Genomic DNA, 23932 nt, shown 5'->3' with positions numbered 1-23932 from the left:
AATTAAGGGCAGAAGACTCCCTTCCCCAAAGGTGGGCTACACTACCCCGTAGGCTGGGGCTTGGATAGGAGAAAAGGGGTAAGAAGGAGGGGTCCCCCAGCAAAGTCTCTCTCTCTCTCTCCTTCCTGGCCACCGGGACACGAGCTGCTGTGCGCCATCACGCTGTTCCTACCGTGACGGACAGAAGCCTCTCAAGCTGTGTGCTAGCTTAATCAATCACATTCCGCCCTTATTGTTTAAAAATTATCTTTTGGGGCTGGAGAGATGGCTTAGTGGTTAAGTGCTTGCCTGTGAAGCCTAAGGACCCTGGTTCGAGGCTCAATTCCCCAGGACCCACGTTAGCCAGATGCACAAGGGGGTGCACGCATCTGGAGTTTGTTTGCAGTGGCTGGAGGCCCTGGTGTGCCCATTCTCTCTCTCTCTCTATCTGCCTCTTTCTCTGTCTGTCTGTCGCTCTCAAATAAATAAATTAAATTAAAAAAATATCTTTTGAAGCCAGGCATGATGGCCTTTAATCCCAGCACTTGGGAGGCAGAGGTAGTAGGATCGCTGTGAGCTTGAGGCCACCCTGAGACTACATAGTGAATTCCAGGTCAGCCTGGGCTAGAGTGAGACTCTACCTTGGGGAAAAAAAAATTATTATCTTTTGACCATTTCATACATACATAGAATGTGTTCTAACAGGTATATACTCATCTTCATCCTCACTTCTCCCCCTCCTCTTCCTAACTTCCCCCTTTCTACTTTCATGTCTTTAAAAACTATATTTTATTTATTTATTTGCATGCAGAGAGAGAGAGAAAATGGACACACCAGGGCCTCCAGCCACTGTAAATGAACTCCAGATGCATATGCCACTTTGTGCATCTGCCTTTATGTGGGTCCTGGGGAATTGAACCCAGGTTGTTTGGCTTTGCAGGCATGTGCCTTAACTGCTGAGCCATCTCTCCAGCCCATCCTTTTACTTGTTTGCTTTTGTCTTGTAATGCTGGGTTGGATTAGGGAGTTATTTACTGGGTCATGCAACTTTCCAGTGGCTATACCACTGACAGGCATGACTCCTCCTTCCCCCTTGAGTTGTTTGGCTCAGGTATTTTGCTGCAGGAACGAAAGTCCTCACAGGTGACCTGAACATTATCATCACCACTCCACAGCCAGCTTCCTGCCTGCTATAGACTCCAAAAGGGCAGAGGTCAGGTCTGCCGTTCAGTAATGTCGCCCAGGAGCCTTCATGTCGCCTGGCACTAAGCACAGCGGCTGGTACTATGCTATTATTGAGTGGATGGATAAATACTCGAGACCCAGAAGGCGCAAGTTACAGGACGTGAAGGTGAACGTCTAACATGCGGAGGTACTCACATAGTTTGGGGGACATAGTAAATCTTCTCCCTGCCCCCACTTAGACACCCTGGATGTAGCTTCCTGCTAGCCCCACTTTTCGCCCCCTTCCCCGCTGACTCGGGGACCACCATGTGCTGGCAGCAGGGAAAGCATTCCCAGGGGCCTCTGCCTGCTAATCTCCTTGACTTTTCAAATGTCTCCATCTTGGTCGCTAATTCCTTTAACCTTATAAATGACCCCATCTTGGCCTGCTAATCCCTTTAAAGTTACAAATGGGCCCTGCAGAAGTGAGAATGGGTGAAGTCAGGGCTCCTGGTAATGAAGTGTGTGAACTTGGATTCCTCCCGACATGTGCGGCACAATGAGAAGATTTTCTCCCTAATGGGATTAGGAAATTCTATTAGTGCTCCTGGCTGAGGCCCCAGAGCTCGGCTGCCTGGCTCAGGGTTCCTGGAAGCCAGACACCCCACCCTTTAGGTGATGGGTTCAGAAGGACCCAGATGGCTCTGCCCTGCTCTCATGGGTCTCAAAGGGTCTCCCCTTCACACTCTGCTCTAGAGGACTTCGAGGTGCACCTGGATGCACTTGGCAAAGCATCCTTAGGAGCCTTGGCTCACCCACAACAGATACCAAGAACTCCATCGTAGATGAGGGTGCCACAAGCCCTGACCTGTTCCATCTCTCATGGTTCCTGCCACCCGCAGACACATCTTAATTGTATTTCCACTGTGCAGATGAGGAAATTGAGGCACAAAGATAGTAACCTATACAAAGTCTGATAGCTCACGGTCACCTGGCTGTGAGCCGTCTTCAACCTCACACCTCCACCTTCCTGACCAAGTCTCCTGTCAGTCCAGAGAAAGTCACCCTCCTGTGTCCCCTGCGGGTGTGAGCCTTTTCCTGGTAGGGATGTTCAGATGCCATGTGTGCGGTGGGGCATATAGGGTCAGAAAAACACCATGGCTATCTAGGCAATCGTCAATGTGTCAGTCACTGGATTGACCGAATGACCAAGTCTCTGAGTGGTCTTTCATGATTCTGACATTTCTTTCTTTCTCTTTCTTCCCTTCCTCTCTCCCTCCTTCCCTCCTCTCTCTCTCTCTCTCTCTCTCTCTCTCTCTCTCTCTCTCTTTCTTTCTTGGTTTTTCGAGGTAGGGTCTCACTCTAGCCCAGGCTGACCTTGAATTCACTATGTAGTCTCAGGTCTCAGGCTGAGGCTAGCCTCAAACCTATAGTGATCCTCCTACCTGTGGGTGGTGGTTTGATTCAGGTGTCCCCCATAAACTTAGGTGTCCTGGATGCTAGTTTCCCCAGCTGATGGCAATTGGAAATTCAAACCTCCTGGAGGCGGTGTATTGTTGGGGGTGGGCTTATGGGTGCTGTAGCCAGTTTCCCCACGCCAGTGTTTGGCACACTCTCCTGTTGCTATTGCCCAGCTTATGTGGGCCAGGGGGTGATGTCTACCCTCTGCTCATGCCATCGTTTTCCCTGCCACCACGGAGCTCCCTACTCGACCTGTAAGCCAAAATAAAACTCTTTTTTCCCCACAAGCTGCTCTTGGTTGGGTGATTTCTACCAGCAATAAGGACCTGACTGCAACACTCTGCCTCCCAAGTGCTAGGATGAAAGGCGTGCACCACCACACCTGGCTCTCTCTTTCCTTTTTTAGAGACAGAGAGAGAGGAGAGAGAGAGAGAGAAGAGAAGAGAAAAGAAGAGAGAAGAGAGAGAAAGCAGAGAAGAGAGAGAGAAGAGGAGAGAGAGAGGAGAGAGAAGAGAGAGAGAGAGAAGTGGCACACCAGAGCCTCAGCTACTGCGATCTAACTCCAGACACTTGCGCCACCTAGTGGGCAGGTGCAACCTTGCGCTTGCCTCACCTTTGTGCATTTGGCTAAGGTGGGATTTGGAGAGTTGAACATGGGTCCTTAGGCTTCACAGGCAAGCGCCCTAACTGCTAAGCCATCTCTGCAGCCCGATTCTCACTTTTCTAAAACTAGCTCCATCTGTCTCCTTGGCTCTCGTTCCAGCCACACAGACCGCAGGGCACAAGAGCCCAGCCACGCTCCTCAGGCCCTCTGCTGTTCTGCTCTGTGGTGATTCCCCGAAGACGGCTGTTGACAGCGTGTCATCGTGACATCACAACAATCTAGTGTGCTCATGTGTACCTTCACTACCTCACACGCGGTAGCCAGTGAAAACCTCATGGTGGCCGGAGATGGGCGTTTTCCACCCGCTTTACTGATGAGAGACTTGAGGCACCAAGGAGTCAAGCAGCCACCCACGCAGCAAGCTGTGACTGGGGGTGCAAACCCAGGTGCTGCCAGAGCGTGGGTGCCAACCGTTCTACTACCCCCGTTTCAGAGACAGCCAATTCCTCCTCTTCCCTCTTGTTGCGTGGACGCCTTCTAATAAGTAGGCTGGACCCTTCCTCTTTTCCCACCTGCCACCCTCAACACTTAGCACTTGGCCTGACACCTAGTTACCAGTTAGTAAATATATATTTATGAGCTACAGGACTTTGCATAGGTGTGTGTGTGGGGGGGTGGGTGTGTATTTTGTTTCACTCTAGCCCAGGCTGACCTGGAATTCACTATATAGTCTCAGGGTGGCCTCCAACCACAGCCATCCTCCTACCTCTCCCTCCTGAGTGAGTGCTGGGATTAAAGATGCGCGCCACCACTCTCCCGGCCCCCTGTAGACCTTTTTTGACACAGGGTTTCTCATTGGCCTGGCCCTCATGAAGCTTCTAGACTGGCTGGCCAGTGAGCACGAGGGATCTGCCTGTCTCCAGCTCCCCAGTGCTTGATCACTAGTACGCACCATCGTGTCTGACCTTTTTTTTTTTTTTTTTTTAAGCCTGGTTTCTGGGGATTGAACTGGGGTCCTTATGCATGGTAAGCACTATTGACTGAGCCATCTCCCAGTGCAGTCTATGTGTTTACACACACATTTCTCGTTTTTCTCTGAGTTCCGTGTGCCTGCCCTTTAGCACGGAGGCTCAGTGAGGGCAGAGATGCCCTGGTCGTGGGACACACAGTGGCGAGCAGCTTTGAGCCTGGCCGGGGATCCCCGGTTTGGGAGACAGACCCGAGCTGGCGCCTGCAGGGTGGGCTCACCGTGTCTGGGGGTCGCTCCAGCATCATGGGGCGGAGGAGGCGGCTCCCTGGAGAGGTGGCCTCTGCGTCACCAGTCCCCAGCAAGGAGACCACCCCGTTGCAGTCCACGCTACTGTTTCTCTTGCCATTGAGGACGTGGCCAGAAGCCGGCGTCCCGGGGCTGGGCTGTCCGTGCGCACTGGGGCGGCGCAGGGCCCAGGGCGCCGGCGTGCGGCGGCTCTCGCTGTCTCCTGCTGTGCTGTTCTCGTCGTCGGCGAAGTCGGCCTCGGAGCCCGGGTCCCTCCGTCGGAAGGCGAAGACGCTCCCGCGGCTGGAGCGCGGCTTCAGAGACGTCCCGCTGAGCCCCTGGCCCAGGCCCAGCCGACTCTGAGGGCACAGGGAAGGAAGGTGGCACACACCGGGCGCCCCCGCCTGCGCGCCCGCCTCGCTCGCTCCCATGGCCGTGGACCTGCTCGGCTTCTCAGGGCACCGGGGACTTGGCCAGCTACGTGGGAACCGGGGGGGACTGAAGCGGGGGAGGGGGTGCTAAGAGAGAGCGAGAGGCTCTGCGGTGGTCTCTGCCCACTTCGCATCTGTGCCTCTGACCCCGAAGCTGCTTTGGGCCTGAAGGTGGGGCAGGGACTGGGTGCGGGGTGGGGAGCTGGTGCTACGGACTGGCCTGGGAAACTTGGCCCTGACGCACACTCGCGTGGGTATATTCTGGGGCTCCCACCCATCCACACCATAGGTTGCCCCCCAGCCCCAATGCTAGAGGACTCGCCCCCTGGTTGGGGGGCGTCATAACACCCACACCTATCCTGCCCCTGTGCCCAGGATGATGTTGGGAACCGGGAGGGTGGGGAGGGGCTGGCTCAAGGAAGCCTTCTTGGAGAGGACTTTTGGGGACCATGTGCCAAATGTCTAGCCTGATGGGCTTTGGAGGCCACACCTGCCCGGAAATGAATGATCAGAGCCACAGGGAGGATTACCAATGCTCTGGGCCCGTCTTCTGAGTCAGATTTGGGAAACCTGTCATCCCCGCCGTCCTCTGTCCCCGAAGACAGTCGTTTTCTCCTCTTGCTTCTTCTCTGGTAGTTGGTTACTGGGGCCAAAGGGGACATCTCCAAGGAGCTACGTGACACAGTATCCACACCTCTGATGGTGAGGGCCTGGAAAAGAGTGGAGGAAGGGATGTCTGTTCACTGAGATACTCTGTGTAGCCTCGGGCTTAAGCAAGCCCTGAGACTCTAAGGGTTTGGTTTTGTCGCATCAATAAGCTGACTTGCACAGTTGACCCAGAAAGGGAACGTTGTGGAGGTCATCTGAGGCAAACCCACAGTGTTTTGAGAAGGATCCAAAAATATGGAAGAGTGAGTGCCTTGGAAGAAAAGGAGTGTGGGCCATGTCAGAGGGGAGGAGTGTTTGTGAGCAGAGGAAGTAGAAGAATGAAAGGGAAGAAGATCTTCTGGAAGGTTCAGCTGGCCAGGAGAGGGTTGGAGGAGGCGGCCTGGGACAGAGAGAAAAGAGCAAGCAGATACCTCGAATCTGGTTTCTTGTCACCGGCTTCGTCCCAGCCTCCGCCAGCTCCACACAGGCGACTGTGCGATGCGGGGGCAGCGTGGCCGGGGCTTACTTTCTAAGCTGGCTCAGGTCTCCAGCCTTGGACTCTCCTCACTACCCCATCAAGGAATCCCTGGACTATGAACACAAGGTTTTCTTTCACCCAGCACGTGCTGTGCTCACAGAGGCCACCTTGACCTAGAAGCTACCACCTGTCCCCAGCACATGCCACCTTCACTTGGAAAACAAAATGACCACCACAGAGGGAACAGCTTTACCCAGCATGCACCACACACAAGCCTCATCTGACACAGCAGCGGCCTCAGAGGTTCTACCTTTACCCAGAGGTTCCTTGGTGGTTTTTTTTTTTAAAGGTTTTTTGAGGTAGAGTCTCCCTCTAGCCCAGGCTGACCTGCAATTCACTATGTAGTCTCAGGCTAGACTCAAACTCACTGCGATCCTCCTACCTCTGCCTCCCAAGTGTGCTTACCCAGAAGGTTCTAAATGTTTACCCAGAAGCTCCTTACTCATAGGTCACTCGACCTTTCATCCGAATAAGCACTGACTTTTACCCAGTAGTCTCCCCAACACTGGTGTTACCCAGCATGCACCACACCTCCAGGCACCCACAGTCGGGAGAGGGCCTGCTCTAGGAGGCTCCTCCTTTGTACTGGTGACACCCACCTCGTGCTCCTTCTTGAGCATCTCCATGGCCTCCTGGAAGCGCTTCTCCTTCTCCTCTGTCTCAGCGATGGTGGCTTGGTTCTGCTCCTCGTAGGCCATGGCCACCACAGCCAGGATCAGGTTGACCAGGTAGAAGGAGCCCAGGAAGATGACGAGCATGAAGAAGATCATGTAGATCTTGCCCGCCGACCGCAGGGTCTGAAGGAGCGAGGGGCAGAGGTCATCCTCGTGGAGGCCCCTTCCAGCATATGGTTTCCCCAAACCACCCGTCCGGCTGTACCACGGGTTCAACAGCACAAAGCCTGAAGGCCAGGGAAGCACACGGCCCCTATACATAGGTCGGTGTGCTAACTACAAGAGTGTCCTACCTACGGGACGCGGGTGTCCCATCTCATGGGGGGTGTTCCCTCACGCAGCACACTCCCTTGTCTGAGGGGAGGAATATTTATTCAGGGTAGAGAGTAACCTGAATACGGGATGAGGACTTGCCAAGTAAACTTTCTTTCTTTTTTTTTTTAAAATATTGTTTATTTATTTATTTGAGAGAAAGAGGCAGAGAGGGAGAAAGGGAGGGAGGGAGGGAGGGAGGGAGGGAGGGAGGGAGGGAGGGAGGGAGGGAGAGAATGGGCACGCCAGGGCCTCCAGCCAGTGCAAATGAACTCCAGATGCGTGTGCCACCTTGTGCATCTGGCTAACGTGGGTCCTGGGGATTTGAACCCGGATCTTTTGTCTTTGCAGGCAAATGCCTTAACCACTAAGTCATCTCTCCAGCCCCCCGTTTTTTTTTTTTTTTCAAGGTAGGGCCTTGCTCTAGCCCAGGCTGACCTGGAATTCACTATGGAGTCTCAGGGTGGCCTCGAACTGATGGTGATCCTCCCACCTCTGCCTCCCCAGTGCTGGGATTAAAGGTGTGCACCACCATGCTCGACTGAATGTTTGTTTTACTTTAATTTTTTAAGTTTTTCTCTTCTTATACATGTACAGTCTGTATCATGTCCATGTGTGTGGGTGCTTATGCACATGTGTGCTTGTGTGTGTGGGGATTAGAGGCTGATGCCAGGTGTCTGCCTTGATCTATCTCCACCATGTTTACTGAGACGTGGCTTGGTGGTTCGAATGTAAAATGTCCCCCAGAGCCTCGGTGTTTGCGATGAAAGCCTCCTACTCAGTCCCCAGCTGGCGGAGCCGTTGGGGGGCGGAGCCCTGCTGGAGGCGGTGTGTGACTGGAGGTGGGCCTTGGGACTTTACAGCCCAGCCACTTGCCAGTGCGAGGTCGCTCTGACTGTTCCGTCTGCTGCCGTGACAAGATGTGACAGCTCGGAGGCCTGCTCGGCCATGCTTTCCCTGCCAGGACACAACTTCCCTTTGAAGCTACAAATGAAACCAACCCTCCCGTTCCATCAGCGGCTTCTGGCCAGGTGTTTTGTCTCAGCCATGAGAAAATAATTGCAACACAGGATCTCTCGCTTGAGCTCAGAGCCCACTGTTTCGACTCGTCTAGCTGGCCGGCTTGCCCCGGGAATACCCTGTCTCTAGCTGCTTTGCGCAGGTTACCACCTTCTTATGACATTTGCGTGGGTGCCTGGAATCTGAACTCAGGTCCTTAGCCTCGTGTGGCAGGTGTTCTGAGCCGTCTCCCCAGCCCCGCGGAAAGTTCCTTTGCTCAATGAACCTGCACATGAAAGGGCCCTTGTCCCCTGTCCCACAGCTCTCACCAGCGGGAAGCTGCTGGGGACGCGTCACTCGTGCAGCCTGGAATGCGCGCCCGTCCGGCGCAGCCCTCACCTGCTGGTAGAGGCGCTCCCAGCAGTCCTGCGTCATCAGGCGGAAGAGGGCCAGGAAGGCCCAGGCGAAGGAGTCGAAGCTGGTGTAGCCGTGGTCAGGGTTCTCGCCAGCTTTCAGGCACCGGTAGCCCTCGGGACACGTCCTGTCGCCAGACACACACACAGTGTCTAGTGACGTAGGGGTGTTCTCTGCCCCCAAGACCCTCGCTGGTCTTCCAGGCAGCGCTGCACAAGCCTGTTTTTTTTTTTTTTTTTTGGTTTGTCGAGGTAGGGTCTCACTCTAGCCCAGGCTGACCTGGAATTCACTACGTAGTCTCAGGGTGGCCTCGAACTCACGGCGATCCTCCTACCCCTGCCTCCCGAGTGCTGGGATTAAAGGCGTGTGCCACCACGCCCAGCTTGCTCCGTTATTTTGACCTTAGCTCGCCTACTACCAGATTACAGGGTTCTGTCTCCATAAGTTATTTATTTATTTATTTATTTATTTATTTATTTATTTATTTATTTATTTGAGAGTGACAGACACAAAGAGAAAGACAGATAGAGGGAGAGAGAGAGAATGGGTGCGCCAGGGCTTCCAGCCTCTGCAAACGAACTCCAGACGCATGTGTCCCCTTATGCATCTGGCTAACGTGGGACCTGGGGAACCGAGCCTTGAACCGGGGTCCTTAGGCTTCACAGGCAAGCGCTTAACTGCTAAGCCATCTCTCCAGCCCTCCATGAGTTTTTTTCCTGCTCGGTTCATCACAGCCACGCAGGGCACCATCTTCCTTTTTCCTATACCTACTTGGATTCTCCAAGGTCTACATGCAGTTCCTATTTGTCCACACAACACGCCCTTCCCAGCCACTGTCTGAAGGGCTTCGCTCCACCGAGTAAGCACAAAGCTCTGGCTCTTGTCCCTCTGCGGTGTGTTAATAATGTTAACTTGAGCACAGTGGGGGACCCCGGGAGGGAGAGGGCAAGCAGCCAGGCTTAGCTGAGTCCAGGGCAGAGGCGGGGCGAAGGGCCCTGGAGGCCCTGGGCTGGGTGGGCGGTGGCTGGAGAAGAGCTCCTCTGCTTCCGGGCACCACATGCAGGCGTTTGGTTCAGTGAGGTCGAGTCACAGAGCAGCGAGCTGGAGAAGGCAGCTTCTTTCCTGGAGAGGGTGTGTGCGTGCGTGTGTGTGTGCGTGTGCCTGCTCGTGGATCAGGGTACTTAGCAAGGGGGTTGGGTACAGCCAGGGGCTTCTGTGCCTTGCTAATGCCCAAAACCTTCCAAACAATCTCTCTAGCGACAGGAAAGAGGCAGCAAGCATGAGATCCAGAACCTTACATTCAGAAATATGGGTTAGAGGGCTGGAGAGATGGCTTAGCAGTTAAGCGCTTGCCTGTGAAGCCTAAGACCCCAATTCGAGGCTTGATTCCCCAGGACCCACTTAAGCCAGATGCACAAGGTGGTACATGCATCTGGAGTTTGTTTGCAGTGGCTAGAGGCCCTGGTGTGCGCATTCTCTCTCTCTCTCGCTCTCTGCCTTTCTCTCTGTGTCTGTCGCTCTCAAATAAATAAATAAAAATAAAAAAGAAATACAGGTTAGAACTTTGTGGAACACTTCTCCGCCAGGCAAGCTTGCAGGTGCCCTCACTCTGCCCCAGGCCCTGGAAATCGCACATGGAGACGAGTTATGTCAGGCTCAGGCTCCTGGCCTTGCTGGACCTTATGGAGGGTTTAGTGGCTCAGTATGGGGCCTCCATCACCCCCCAAGAGATAGACTGGCAGGGAGGGAGTGAATGGGTGCCAGCAGGGTTGGGGTGACAGGGGCCTGCAGGGTGCCCTGGGTGACCCTTGGCCCTCCCTATAGATCTCTGACCTTTCTTTTTTTTTTTTTAATTAAGAAAAAAATTTTTTTTGAGGTATGGTCTCACTCTAGCCCAGGCTAACCTGGAACTCACTCTGTAGTCCCTGGTTGGCCCTGAACTCATGGCGATCCTCCTACCTGGGCTACCAGACCTGCTCATTCATTTTTTTCTAAATTTTATTTTGTTTTAGAGAGAGAGAAAGAGAGGGGTAGATAGAGAATGGGTACACCAGGGCCTCTAGCCACTGCAAATAAATGCTAGATGTGGGCTGGAGAGATGGCTTAGCAGTTAAGGCGCTTGCCTGCAAAGTCAAAGGACCCAGGTTCAATTTCCCAGGGCCCATGTGCGCCAGATGCATAAGGGGGCACATGTGTCTGGAGTTCATTTGCAGTGGTTGGATGCCCTGGCATACCCATTCTTTCTCTCTCTCTCTCTCTCCCTCTCTCTGCCTCTTTTGCTCTCTCACCCAAATAAATAGAAAAATAGATGCTAGACACATGCGCCACATGCACCACCTTGTGCGCCTGGCTTTAAGTGGTTACTGGCAAATTGAACCTGGGTCCTCTAGTTTTGTCGACAAGTGCCTTAGCTGCTAAGCCGTCTCTCCAACCCCCCTGCGCTTGTTAAAAAGTCGCTTGTGTGTGTGGCCGTGTGTGTGAATGCAGGCGCATGCGTACCACAGTACACGTGTGGAGGCCAGAGGCCAACCTCGGGTGCTGGTTCTAGTCTTTGGCCTTGTTTGAGGCGGGTCTCTGTGTACGCCAGACAGGCTGGTCTACAGCCTTCTGGGAGTCTCCCGTCTCTGCCTCCCAGCTCACCGTGGAAGGCTGGGATTATAGGGGTTTGTCTCAGATCGTCACGCAGATGAAGAAAGTGCTTTTATCCACAGAGCCTTCCCTTCCCTCCAGGCCCTGGCTGGCCTTTGGACATCTGTGTGCTGGTGTGCACGCAGGTGTCCATTCAAACGTGCACGCGTGCGTTTACGAGGGCGAGAGGACAATACCAGGGTGTTGTTCCTCGGGAGCTGCCAGGGTCTCTCACTGGCCTAGAACTTTCTAAGAAGGCTAGACCGGCGGGCCAGTGAACCCAGAGATTTTCCTGTCTCCACCTTCCCAGTGCTGGGATTACAAGTGTGCATCCACATTTAGGTTTTTTTTTTTCTTTCTTTTTTTCTTAATGAGAGAAAGAGAGAGAAGGAAGTAGGGAGGGAGGAGGAATGGGCACATCAGGGCTTCTTACTGCTACAAATAAACTTCCGCTGCATGCACGTCATCCTGCATCTGGCTTTATGTGGGTACTGGGGAATTGACCCCAGGCCAGGGGGCTTTGCAAACAAGCGCCTTTAGCCACTGAGCCATCTCCCCAGTCCTCTTATTTATTTTTTTTGAGGTAGGGTCTCGCTCTAGCCTAGGCTGACCTGGAATTCACTATGTAGTCTCAGGGCGGCCTCAAACTCACAGCGATCCTCCTACCTCTGCCTCCCCAGGGCTGGGATTAAAGGCTAATAGTTGATCTTTCTTTATCCGTTGTCCCCTGTGGGGCAGGGGCATGGGCAGGTGAGGGAAGCTGGAAGACAAGGGAAACAAGACTGTCCTAGGGCTAGGGTGTCAGCAGTAGCGGAGGGAGCATCGAGGCCACTGGGAGACGTTCCACTTACCCAGCATCTGAGCTGTTTCCACACAGTAGCACGTCGGAGGTACCATTCTTAAGCAGGTAATTGTCTGCAAGACAAACATCGGATGGTGAGAGGTGCACGGGACCAGCCTCCAGGTCCCCACCTGGCATTAGGTTTTGGGGAAGAACAGAGTTATTATTATTATTATTATTGTTATTATTATTATCCTATACCTTGACCCTTACTTTCTGCCTGACCAGGCCTCAGGCCTCTGGGGCTGCTTCCCTGGCTATTCTATTGCTCTTTCCAGACATTCCTCCCACAGTCCCGCTCACAACTCTCAGAGGACACAGGAAGCTCTGGGCAGGACTCAGATGTCCCCACAGGCAGCTTCCCATGTCCTGCCTCAAGACTCTCAGGGGGCTGGCCAGGGCCAAGAGAGGCCCTGAGCCAGGACGTGAGGGTCTGGGCACACTTCCAGCCCGGCCTCTGGACTGCTGTGCGGTCTTGGCTACTGCTACTGCCATCGCATACACTGGGGGAAGAGACGCCTGCTGGTCACCATGGCAACACGGTGGTCCGTCCATATGCAGCTGGGCCTGGACCAGGTAAGATGGAGAACACCTGTTGCCTCTTCTCTGGGGATGCTCTAAGTCCCTGCCACTCGCCGTGACCAGCCTTCGTCTTAGGCAGTAACTCTCGAAGCGTGGTCCTCAACCTACGGCATTCGGGAAGTGGTTGGGAATGTTGCTTCCCAAATGTTGGTCACACCTGACTCAGAAGCAGGGTAGGTATGGCCTGCAGTCTGTGTTTTCCAGAATCTTCCGGGTGACCAGTGCACGCTCAAGTTTTAGAATCATTCATTTCCACGAGGCCACAGCTGCGCCATAAGCACATTACTGATTGATCTTCTGTCTGTTTCTATTTTCCAGAGGAGTGCTGCTCTAGGTAAGAGGCTCTAACTCTCGCTCTGTGTGGCCTGGCATCTGGCCTCGTCCCAACATCTACCTTTGAGCTATATTGATGGGACTCATCAAAAGAGGTGCTAGCCCAGAGGCCTAGAGGATCGAAGGACGAACCACAGAGGACTGGAATGCACACGGCCACGCCATTCAGAGCTGGTCACAAAACTCTTGCAGAGTTCTATGGGACACGTGCAGTGAACCGGTGTCCAAGCAGGGGACAGTGACCGGGAACCCCGGCGGCAAGCGTGGGAGCGACACTCGAGTCTCACCCAGGCTCTCTGCCCTGCTCTTCTGGTAAGATGATAGTCTTCTGTGGACAGGCTGGTCGCCCCTCCAGTCCCAGACCCCTGAGATCAGCCCCCTTCTAAACCATCTAATTACATCCATCACTGTCTCTCCAGCTAACCTGAGGGGAGGGCACCCTCATGAGGGAAGGTCCTAAGCCTGCTCAGCTTCTGTCCATCAGCTGAGGTGCGCTGCTGTGAGATGGGTATGGTTGCATGGAAGAGGCCTGTCTGCCCTCCAGTGAAGTCTGGGTGGGAGATACCCAGTCTTGATGGTCTCTCAGAGCCCTTCCTGGGTCACAGAGTTCAGTGCATACCTGGGTCATTGAGGTAGAGGTCCAGCGAGTTCCAGACCAGACCGTTGGCTTCCACCGAGCCATTGGTGCCATTGAGCTCGGTGAAGTTACGCACACACTTGTGCCTCAGGTTACCCATGAAGAGCTGCAAGCCGATGAGGGCAAAGACGCTCAGGCAGAAGACCGTGAGGACCATTACGTCAGCCAGCTTCTTCACGGACTGGATCAGGGCCCCCACGATGGTCTTCAGTCCTGGGAAGGTGAGATGGGGCGTGCGGTCACCGGCAAGACACCCTGCTGCCCGCGTCTTCCTTCTTCAGGAAGGCACTGGGCTCTCCCCGAGCTCTATGCTGGGCCAGGGAGGGCAACGGTGAGGCAGGGATGGAGTGTGGGAGGCTTGCTGGTTCTTTATGAGCAAAGCTTGCCTTTCTCCAGCTCAGATCCATTCCTGACGGCTCAGAGGAGGCGCTCATCCTGGCCTTTTTTATTTTTTATTTTTTTCATTTTTTAAAATCGACTTTTATTTATTTGCACAGGATTGTGTGTGAGTGGGTGCACTAAGGTTTCTTGCCACTTCAAACGAATGCCCATCTGGCTTTATATGGGTGGCTGGGGAATTAAACCTGGGCTAACAGAGTTAATGCCCTTTAACCACTGCTGAGCCATCTCCCCCCAACCCCCCTCCAACTTTTTTTTTTATTTTTTGGTTTTGTCTTGGAGACAAGGTTTCATGGATCCCACATTGGTCTTGAACTTGTTATATAAATAAGGATCACCTCAAGCTTTTGATCCTCTTGCCTCAACTTCCCAAGTGCTGGGATTACAGGCACGGGCCACCATGCCTGGTTTATAAACTGCTGGGGATGGAATTCGGGGCTTCCTGCCTGCTAGGTCTGCTCTCTACCAACGGGGCTGTGCCCCCTTGTGTTTTCAAAGGGCGCCTGGAACGCTCTTCTCCATCAGCCAAACATATGAGCAAGTGGGAAAAGCGCTATTTCCTTGAAGAAACATGCATTTCCCACTCTCTGGCTGGTCCCAAGGCACACCAGGCCTTTGAGCACAGCCCATTAAAAAAAAAAACCTTGAGAGTTCCAGATCCCATTCTAGGGGTCTCAGCTTGATCCAGAGAAAGGGAGACGCAACTGTTCCTGGTGCGGTGGGGGGGATGGTTTCCTGATGCCAATTGTCTCTAGTGATAGAGGGACTTTCGGTAATATGAGAAGAACCAGGAAACCCAGGGCTGGGGTTAGGCTGGGCTGAGTGTGTGTGTGTGTGTGTGTGTGTGTGTGTGTGTGTGTGTCTGGGGGAGGGGGGAGGCTATGGGAGAAGGTCCAACAGGGCTGGGTGAAGTCGAAGGGCTCTGCTCTGGTTTGATCCACCTTTGGAGGTTTCGGGAGAGAGACTGTGTTCGCCTCCACTGCATCCTCCCTCATTTGGCCTGACCCTCTGAGACCCTCCTTGTCCCTTCACGTTCCCCGAAGCTGACTGACAGGCTGTGTTCTGTTAGTTAAACAGCCCCAGCTCCCTGCAAAAGCCAGCCCCACACAGCGGAGTGACAGAAAAGCACACGTAGACGTGGTCCATCTGACCCTTAGCTACCATCCGAGCAGAGCGTAAGGAGCAGCGGGTCCCCTGCCCGCAGCAGGGCCCAGCCCCCCACCCCCACCCCAAGCGGCCAGATCTCAGGTTAAGCTCCGTCCATCCATTGTCCAGCCTGCTAATGTGTTAGGAGCACCTGAGCCTACTTGTGCCCGCGCCCAGCAACAGGGAGACAGCGATGGGCAGACACGAGAGAGGCCAGCTCCCCCGTGGTGCCGTCATCGCTGCTGCCCGCCCAGGGCTCAGACACTCTGTGGAAACCGTCTTGGCACATGTTGGCAACTGCCGGGCAGGGGATGGGCCTGGCAGAGGATGAGTGTGATATGGGGGTGGGATCCACGAGCTCTTCGTAGTCCAGAGCGTCAGTGACCTCCCGGGGAACACATAGATGGTAACCCTAACCCCCAAGCTTGGAGACTGTGACATATCATGCGGGACTTTGGAACTAGTTCTCTCAACCTAGAAACCCACCCCGGCCTCTGTGGTCTTAGGCTAAAGCATCTTTTAACTCAAAGCATCCCGTGCAAGGCCAGGGAGGCAGTTCTGCAGAAATGGTGGCGCAGGTCCGTCACCCCCTCGGCCCCTTTCCAACAATGACAACAGATTTCACTTCTGCCAGAAAAATGGTTCCAGCCAAGTCACAGGACTCTAGGAACCCAATGGCTCTGGCTTCACTCCCGTGTTATGGAAAAGGAAACTGAGGTCCAGAGGCTCTTTAGAACTTGGCCCTGGGAGCTCTCCGTCCAGGGAGCTTTTTCACCATCCTGAGAGTCATGTTTGAGGCCTTCTCTCTGCTGTTTGGGGAGACCTCATGGGATTTTGTCTTTCTCCTCATGCTTTAGGACTGTCTTCCTTCATGAATCCTTCTGGAACAATCTAAATATATCTGTTCATAATGGCCATGGTCAGTGTATTTAGCAATCCTGGGGGAGTGTGTGTGCCTCTGAGGCTGTTCCCAGGACCCTGGAGGACACACCACGAAGCTTCTGGGCTTATGTGTGTGTTCCAAGGCTTGGCGATGTCTCTCCTCTCTTTTTCTCTCTCTGTGTGGTGCATGCTGGGGATAGAACCCAGGGTACTGTACGTCCTGAGCAAGAACTAATCTACATTCTCAGCTTTTGACTTTTTTTTTAAATTTTGAGACAAAGGCACACTGACCTTGAACTCACTGTAGTCCAGGCAGGCCTTGAACGTTCAATCCTCCTGCTCCAAACTCCTCAGTAACTGGGATTACAAACCTGGGCACCAGCTCTGGCTGGTGATGACTATCTGAATGGGAGTGGCTGAGGGGTGACTGTCATCAGTTAATGACTCATGGCAGGAGTCGGGGACACTAGTGCAAGTAGGAGCTGTGGCACCCAGGCACACCCTGGGTGGGTTCAGAGGCTAGGAGGGACGTTCTAAGCTTAGTAGGAACAGAAAACAGTTGTGTGTATGTGTTGGGGGGGCTACTCTTACAAGATCATTAGCTCTTGACTCTGAAATTTCTTATAGGAGTACAGAGCAGGGGTCCTGACATCCCAGGGAATCATCAGTCCTTCAGTTTTGACATCTCTCCAGAGCAAAGGCAGGCCTTATCTCTAGCCACCTTCTTAAGGGTGTCCAGCTCTGAGGGCCATATATATGCTGAGGAAGCTTCTGGAAGCAGCTTTGAGTACTACCCGTCCGGAACAAGTTCCTCAAATCAAGGAGTTTGGCCTCCCTCTAATGCAGGGAGAAGGAATAAAGGCTGGGAGAGCGCTTCCCACAGGGAAAGGGGTCTCTCATCTTCAGCACCAACACTGTGCTCAACTGGACTCAGAAGTCATCACAAAGGATTCTGGGAGCTTTCCTGGATGGACAAATGGAATTGGTCACTCGCGAGGCAGTCTGGGCTTTGGTTTCCCGGGTACAATTGCCAACATCTGTCAAGGAGGATTTCCTCCCCCAGGCTACCATGCACGGCTCGCTAAATCTCTACCGCGCCATGCAGCGAAGGTTGGTAGACGCCAAGGCCGGAGGGTGCCTGCCTGTCCACAGAGTGCCCGTCATCTCACGAGGTGGGGCTCAGCTCTGGGTATGTGGCCACTGGAGAGGTCACGAGGCCAGGGCTCAGCACTTAGTCACAAAAGACAGTGAGTTTTCCTTTTTTTTTTTTTGTGCATGTGGGCTTCCCTCAAACTCTGTCTTTTTGTTTGTTTCTTCATCAGAAAACGACACTTGCAGCTAAAGCAATGCCTAGCTTTTGGCTAGGAATGCAGCTGAGTTTGGTGTGGAAAGGCAGCTCAGTATTGTGGGAGGAAACAGAGGCTCAATATGGCCCTTCTGTGAGGGGTGCTCTGTGCCCTGGCATCTGAGAGTGGGCTTGGCGGAGGTGGATAGCCTGAGCCCGTTCAGAGATTCCCTGGGCACAGATCTTTCCACACTGCCTGACTCTGGGGAAAGGTACTCTGGTGACAGGCACATTTGAAGGACCTTCCTGAGGGTCGCCTTGGCTCCCAGGTGACTGGAAAGACCCAGATGCGTCCCTGTAAACCTTGGCGTTCAACCTGGTTTTTCACCTGAAATGACTGATATAGTTTTCAGGGCCCGGAGGACTCGGAAGGTGCGTAAGGCTGAGACATTGCCAAGGTCCACAAATTCAGTGGTGTATCTGTAACAGGGGAAATTCACACACGAGACAAGTGACAACACGCCAAGAGGAGACACACGGTCAGAGGAGGAGAGGGTCGGGGAGACAGAGAGAAAGTCACTTGTAGTAGATCTGAGAGGCGGACCTGGGCATCTTACCTGGGATAACTGAAATAGTTTTTAGAGCTCTCAGGACTCTGAAAGTTCGAAGAGCCGACAAATTGCCTAGCTTTATATTCTCAGATACATACCTGTAGAATCAAACCACAGTTACCGGGGGTTACAACGCAGAACCCCAGTCCGCCCTCCAGGCCAGCCCCTCTCCCTTCACCCTATCCCATGAAATGAGGTACAGAGGGTAGCTCAGGTCATCCTTTTCTTTTTCTTCTTCTTCTTCTTTTTTTTTTCTCTACTCTTTCAAAGGTGGTATCTCGTTCTAGCCCAGGCTGACCTGGAATTCACTCTGTACTATCAGGGTGGCCTCGAACTCACTACGACCCTCCTACCTCTGCCTTTCTCCCGAGGGCTGAGATTTAAGGTGTGTGCCACCATGACCAGCCAATTGTGTTTTTTCCTTCCCATCAAGCCCTCCTGACATGAGACTCTGGTCTGGGAGCTGTAAGGATGTCCACATGACAAGCTCCTGACAGCTCTCTGTACACCGATCCTAAGGACGATCAGCACTGAGAGCCAGCTACCCTGGGGTCTGAGACACAAAAGTACACGGCAAGGTGTGAAGAGAGAAATGCCTGTCCAGGAGGAGACATTGGGGGCTGGTGGGATTCTTTGTCTCTTCTGTTGTCTGTCCCGAGCGTGTGTTTGGCTGACGCTAGCTCACAGTAGAGGAGCATCTGGGTTCGTGGAGGAAGGGCACCCATTTGTACCTTCCAACCAAAGACCTCTCTGGGTGGAGGCTAATCAGGAAACCATGATGTCATGGGGTGGAGGTGGCCTGAGAAAAACAGCCTCAAGATGGAGGCATGGGAAGAGAGAAGGAACGTCGTGTGAATGGCCACTGAGGAAGAGACACAATGAAGGTCCTCAGTGCGATGTCAGCCCTTCCTTGCAAGCCCGCACATAGGCTCATCTCGGCCCCTTGGTATCGTCTAGGGATGGCCATGCATCTCTGCAGAAGTGAGTTCAGGAAGCATGTGGACTTCCTGCGCTCTGTCCTATAACGGATATCAGCGATGCTTAGCGTGGCTGACTGGCTGTGGGACTCTCGTTTTGAACTTGGACAGCCTTCCACCTCTGGTGTCCATGGGCACAGGGAGACGCCAATCTCTGAGAGGCAGGGACCTGCTTAAGCAGAGTCTGAGGGCACGCAGTGCGTGGGCCACGTGACCACAAAGATAGTGAGAGGAGAATGGGCAGTATGTGACCAAGGCCATTGGGACAGTGGCAAATGACCCGTGATATTTAACCAAAGGCTTCGCATCCAGGGTGCCTGACATTTAACCGAAGGTTTCTGGTGTTTAAAAAGGACATCAAACTTAGGATGTCTGATGTTTAACCAAGTGTGTCTGGCCCGGGTGTCTGGCTGATGTCAGGCCGGGCCACCTGCACTGCAACATCGGGTTAGAGTCAAGCCTGCTTGCTCTGCCAAGCAGCCTGCTCCGGCACAGCCTTCCACGCCACTCAGGGCTTCTGAATTCCTTTGTGGGCAAGGGGTGTCTGTAGTCAGAACTCAGCTGCTCTCAAGGGACTCAAGGGGTCAGTAGGGTCACTAGCCCAGCTCTGCCACTGAGCTGACATCATTTTCCTCATCCACCTGTGAGGCCTGTCCAGCTTCATGGAGCTGCATGGATGTGCCTATTCCTGTCTTGCTCTCAGATCATTCCTGCTTTTCTTTTATCTTTTAAAAAATTTATTAGAGAGGGAGAGAGAGAGAGAATATGAACGTGCCAGAGCCTCCAGCTGCTGCGAACCAACTCCAGACACATGCGCCACCTTGTGCATCTGGCTTACATGGGTGCTAGGGAATCGAAACTGGGTCCTCTGGCTTTGCAGGCAAGTGCCTCAACCAATAAGCCATCTCTCCAGCCCCCTTTTTTTTTTGTCTTTTAAAAATATTTTTATTTATCTATTTGTAAGCAGAGAGAGGGAGAGAGACAGAATATGAGAAAGAATGGGTATGCCAGGGCCTCTAGCCCCTGCAAACAAATTCTAGATGTACACACCGCCTTGTGCACCTGGCTTTCTGTGGGTACTGGGGAATTGAACCTGGGTCGTTAGGCTCTGTAGGCAAGCACCTTAAGTGCTGAGCCATCTCTCCAGCCCCATTCCTGCTCTGCTTTCACTGGCTAACCCCGGACCTTTCCTGTGGTGTGGATTGTATTTCAATCCCCAAAGTAATTCAAGCTCGCAGTTCCCAAGGCAGCAGTTAGATGTACGTGTCTCCTCATGCACTGAGGAGCAGAAATCACCTCCTTCACACACACCCATTCATCTGGTACAAGTTACTGCTCAATATACGAGAGCTTGTCCCTTCTCCTAGGTGGCTCAGATCACCAGGCCTCTCTCGCACACTCTTTCCTTAGCCTGCCACAGGAGTGTGAGGTTGAGCTGGGACACTGCTGAGGTCACCATCTCAGGGAAGCCACGGCTCAGGGTCACCAGAGGCTCCAATGCCCGTTTCCTGCTGCCCGTCTCCTGGGTATGGTCTGCAATCCTAGCTCCGCCTTCCCACCACACTGGTTCCAAGGCTCTGTCTCCTGGCTACAGAAAGTAAGTGGGGTGCCATGCAAGCCAGAGAGGGAACCAACTATCCTTGCCTCTCTCCTGTCCCCGATAGACCTGGTTTGTCCCTTGGCGTCAGAGAACAGCCTGCCTGCCCTGTCGTCAAGGGCCCTGGCTCAGACAGTGCTTGCTCTCCATCCATCAGGTGCCTCTTTGGAAGCTAGTCCCTAGGTGGCAAGGACAGGCTGGTGACAACATGGATGGGGAATTCAGCTGTTCTCTTGGCAGGAAGCTGGGAATGGAAGCAGAGTTGGTGGCGGCATTTGGACATGAGCATAACCATGGGTTGGAAGAAGTCTCAAAAGAGAAGCCAGGAGTCAGGAGAAGTGTGTCTGGGACTGTCTGTGACATGGGGCCGGGGGGGGGGGAGGGGCGGTGGTGGTGGTGGGGGGCTGCTGGCCATTTCACTAGACCTAGAAATGAACACTGGGCAGCCTCCCACGTGGGGATCTTAGGCCTCCACGATGTCCTCTCTTGGGACTGCTGAAGGTGACAGCAGAGGAGACCCTCTCATGGCCCAGAGCCAGCTTTGGAGGCGCTGTGGGTGGAATGGGTGAGGGGCAGACTGCCAGCACACCCTTTGAAGATCGTCTTTCTCTGCTGGCCAGAGGCCGAGGGCTGGGTGAGACCGTGGGCCCACCACAGAAAGGGCAGAGGGCAGTAGGTGAGAATTCTATCCATCGCTTCAGCCCCAGCACCCCAGGAGCCTTCCTGGAGGCTGAGGGGCCCCAGAGAGACCTGAGTTCTACTCTACCCATGTCTTGAGATGGTGGCGCTCACATTGTTAGCGCCTGTGGTGGCTGGCCCCTCTTCTCTGCCCTTCCTTCTTCCCCTCTAGGTTTGGTTTCCATAACAACCCCAGGAGGTAGGAGGCTGTGTTAACGAGCAGGTGATGCCCAGCTGTGAGGGGGCCACAGGAAGCACTTGGGCTATGCAGTGAGCCTGGCAGCCTTCCCAGAGTCCCCTGGGCCAGCCTCTAAACCAGGTGGTGGTAGGTATCAGAAGGAAACCTGGCCAGAAGGTCAGCTCTGGGTGGACATCTTCCATCCATCCCTGGCTAGAGCTCCGACAGCTGGTTTCAGTCCCAGCCTTGCTACTGATGCTATGATTTTGGGCAAGTGGTAGGTTCTCCCTGAGCCTTGTTTTCTCCATCTGTACAATGGAGAGTTGATGGGAGTTTGGCTTAATTAAACTCTTCCGCCATCCAAGACTCATTTGATTATCCTGGGAGCACTATGTCATTGAACCATTTCCTTGACAGCAAAATGCATTTTAGAATGCTGTCAACGAAAGCTTCCGGGCCAGTCCAACCACTGGCGCCCCGTGGGTCTCCACGCAGCCCTTCGGGATGGAGGCATGCCGTTTCTATGAGACACCCCGAATATGGGGCGACTATCTGAGCCTTGGGTTTGGTTCTGTTTTGTCATGTTTGGTTCCAGCATGGAATGAAGGGTGAAGAGGTTCAGCAAGAAGGTTCACCCGCTGTGTGGTTCGAGCTGAAGACGTGGCTGTCCATGGGGTGGGGACAAGGATTCTTCCATGAGATGGACCCTCGCTCAGGGTCCCGAGAGCGTCCTCTAGAGATTGGGCTAAGCTCAGGCCTTGGCCTGGCTTGGTGTGTGTGGTGGGGGCGGGGGGCGGGGATGGTGGCTTTCCTTAGGGTCTAGTAGCAGTTATGCAATGACACTCTGAAGGTAGCAGGATGGGGACACAGGCCCCTCTTTTCCTTGGAGCTCCTTGGGGGACTCTATGGACCACTGCTCCCCACCCCTGGATCATGAGGCCCCACAGAGCCAGAGCCCAACCTGACAGTCATACTTCAAGCCCCCTACCTCCCACCAGCCTGAGCAGTTTCCCAGTTCTGCCATCGAGTCCTCCCTCTCTCTCTCTCTCAAACCTCAGCCTGGCCTCCCCACCCTACTTGCTGATGATCCTGCTTTTTATTTCACTGAGAAAATAGAAGCAATCAGGAGAGAAATTCCTCCTTCTCTCCTCATCAGCCCTCTCAACCTACCTCCACGCGCAGTGGGGACTCTGCTCCTCTGAGCCTGAGCTGAAGGTCAGCGGTCCCACCTCAGCGCCCGGGTTCCCGCTCCCGGGGGTGGGGGGACGTGCAAGGGCTTTGTTCCCCCTGCCTACCTCGCCTCCTCTCTCTTGAGATCATTTCCATCAGCATCTCTTCTTTAAAAGTCCTCCCCTGACCCCATTTCTCTCTGGCCACCATGCCATTTTCTATCTTGTTTCATAGAAATTCCATGAAATCCACATCTCTTCCTACACCTCCTCCCCCCACCCAAACCCAGCGTCGATTCCCCCGCTCCACTGAGACATCTCAGCGCTGACACTGATGACCTTCGCAGAGTCAACAGTCTATCCACAGCCATCACCTTCCTCAGCCTCTCCCTGGTATGTTTCAAGTTGGGTCACCTTCCTTGTTGGTTTGTGGGGACCGCTGTCCTGGGCATTGTTCCCTCACTGGCCTGTTCTCTGGCTCCATCCCCCACTTCTCTCCTGACCTCAAGATGTTCGCTCAGTCCACAGCATGGCCCATGGCCATGTTCAGTCCTGGATGATCTCACCTGGCCTGTGGCTTTAAATGTCAAGGGTATCCCAATGGCTTCTATTTAATCCCCCTCTTTCCTGAACTCCAGACGGGAATGGCTATCTCATTGTCCCTCAGCAAGTCACCCTGGCGCTCAGTGCTTTATACATTCCCAACTAGACTTTTCTCCTTTCCTCCCTTCTTTCCTTCCTCCCTTCCCTCCCTCCTTTCTCCCTTCCCTCCCTTCCTTCCCTTCCTCCCTCCCTCCCTCCCTCCCTCCCTCCCTCCCTCCCTCCCTTCCTTCCTTCCTTCCTTCCTTCCCCAACTTCCTGCCTTCCTTTCTTAATTATTTGAGAAGGAGGAGAAAGAGGAAGAGAGAGAAAGAGAAAGAATGGGCACACCAAGGCCTCTTGCCACTGCAAACGAACCCCAGACATATGCACTACTTTGTGCTTCTGATTTTAAGTGGGTACTGGGGAAGTGAACCAAGTGCCTCTAACCGCTGAGCCACCTCTCCAGCCCCACCCCACCCCCAACGGGACTTCTGACTGCCCCCTTCTTCAGCCAGCACCCCCTTCAATTCTCCTTTTCCACAAAGGGCGCGTCCATCCACACAGCCGTTCCTATCAAAACCTATCAGCTCGCTTTCGAAACACCTGGAGCTGACGGGGTCCTGGACCCTGGTCCCGGCTACCCTCCTCTCCTGGCTTCCGAAGCAGCCTGTTGGCCGCCATCTGTGCCCGGCCCTCTCCTGTTCAGCCCGTGCTCTACGCAGGAGCTGGGGGGACACCAGAGGTTGTTCATCAGCTCCCAGCTCTGCCAGTTCTCCTCTCTGCTCCAGCAGCTCCTGCCCCACCTGGCTCTGCCACGACCCGCGCAGACAGCATGGTCGCTCGGTGGCCTCATCTCCCGCCATCCTTTCCTCGCTCATGGAGCTCCGTACTGCCTGGATGCACACTAGGTCTGGGCCAGGTGGCATGG

General features: G+C 53.9%; 1 protein-coding gene across 4 annotated transcripts in view; it reads right to left on the bottom strand.

The window, feature by feature from the left end:
* Positions 1-23932, bottom strand: part of Scn5a (sodium voltage-gated channel alpha subunit 5) — a 96186-nt gene that overhangs the window by 58259 nt on the left and 13995 nt on the right. For 2 of the 4 annotated variants that reach the window (XM_045136518.1, XM_045136520.1), the window contains exons 5-11: positions 17830-17921; positions 13483-13713; positions 11959-12022; positions 8465-8606; positions 6680-6877; positions 5425-5604; positions 4457-4822 (exon numbers count right to left, since the gene is read on the bottom strand). In XM_045136518.1, the coding sequence (XP_044992453.1) occupies positions 4457-4822; positions 5425-5604; positions 6680-6877; positions 8465-8606; positions 11959-12022; positions 13483-13713; positions 17830-17921 (1273 nt within the window). Of the gene's footprint in view, positions 1-4456; positions 4823-5424; positions 5605-6679; positions 6878-8464; positions 8607-11958; positions 12023-13482; positions 13714-17600; positions 17693-17829; positions 17922-23932 lie in introns of all 4 variants that reach the window. The other 2 variants (XM_045136519.1, XM_045136521.1) reach the window with 1 other exon arrangement.

The sequence above is a fragment of the Jaculus jaculus genome, chromosome 17, assembly GCF_020740685.1.
Source record: "Jaculus jaculus isolate mJacJac1 chromosome 17, mJacJac1.mat.Y.cur, whole genome shotgun sequence".
Taxonomy (NCBI): Eukaryota; Metazoa; Chordata; class Mammalia; order Rodentia; family Dipodidae; genus Jaculus; species Jaculus jaculus.
The sequence above is the reverse complement of the archived record's forward strand: the minus strand, read 5'-3'. Positions and strand labels throughout refer to the sequence as shown.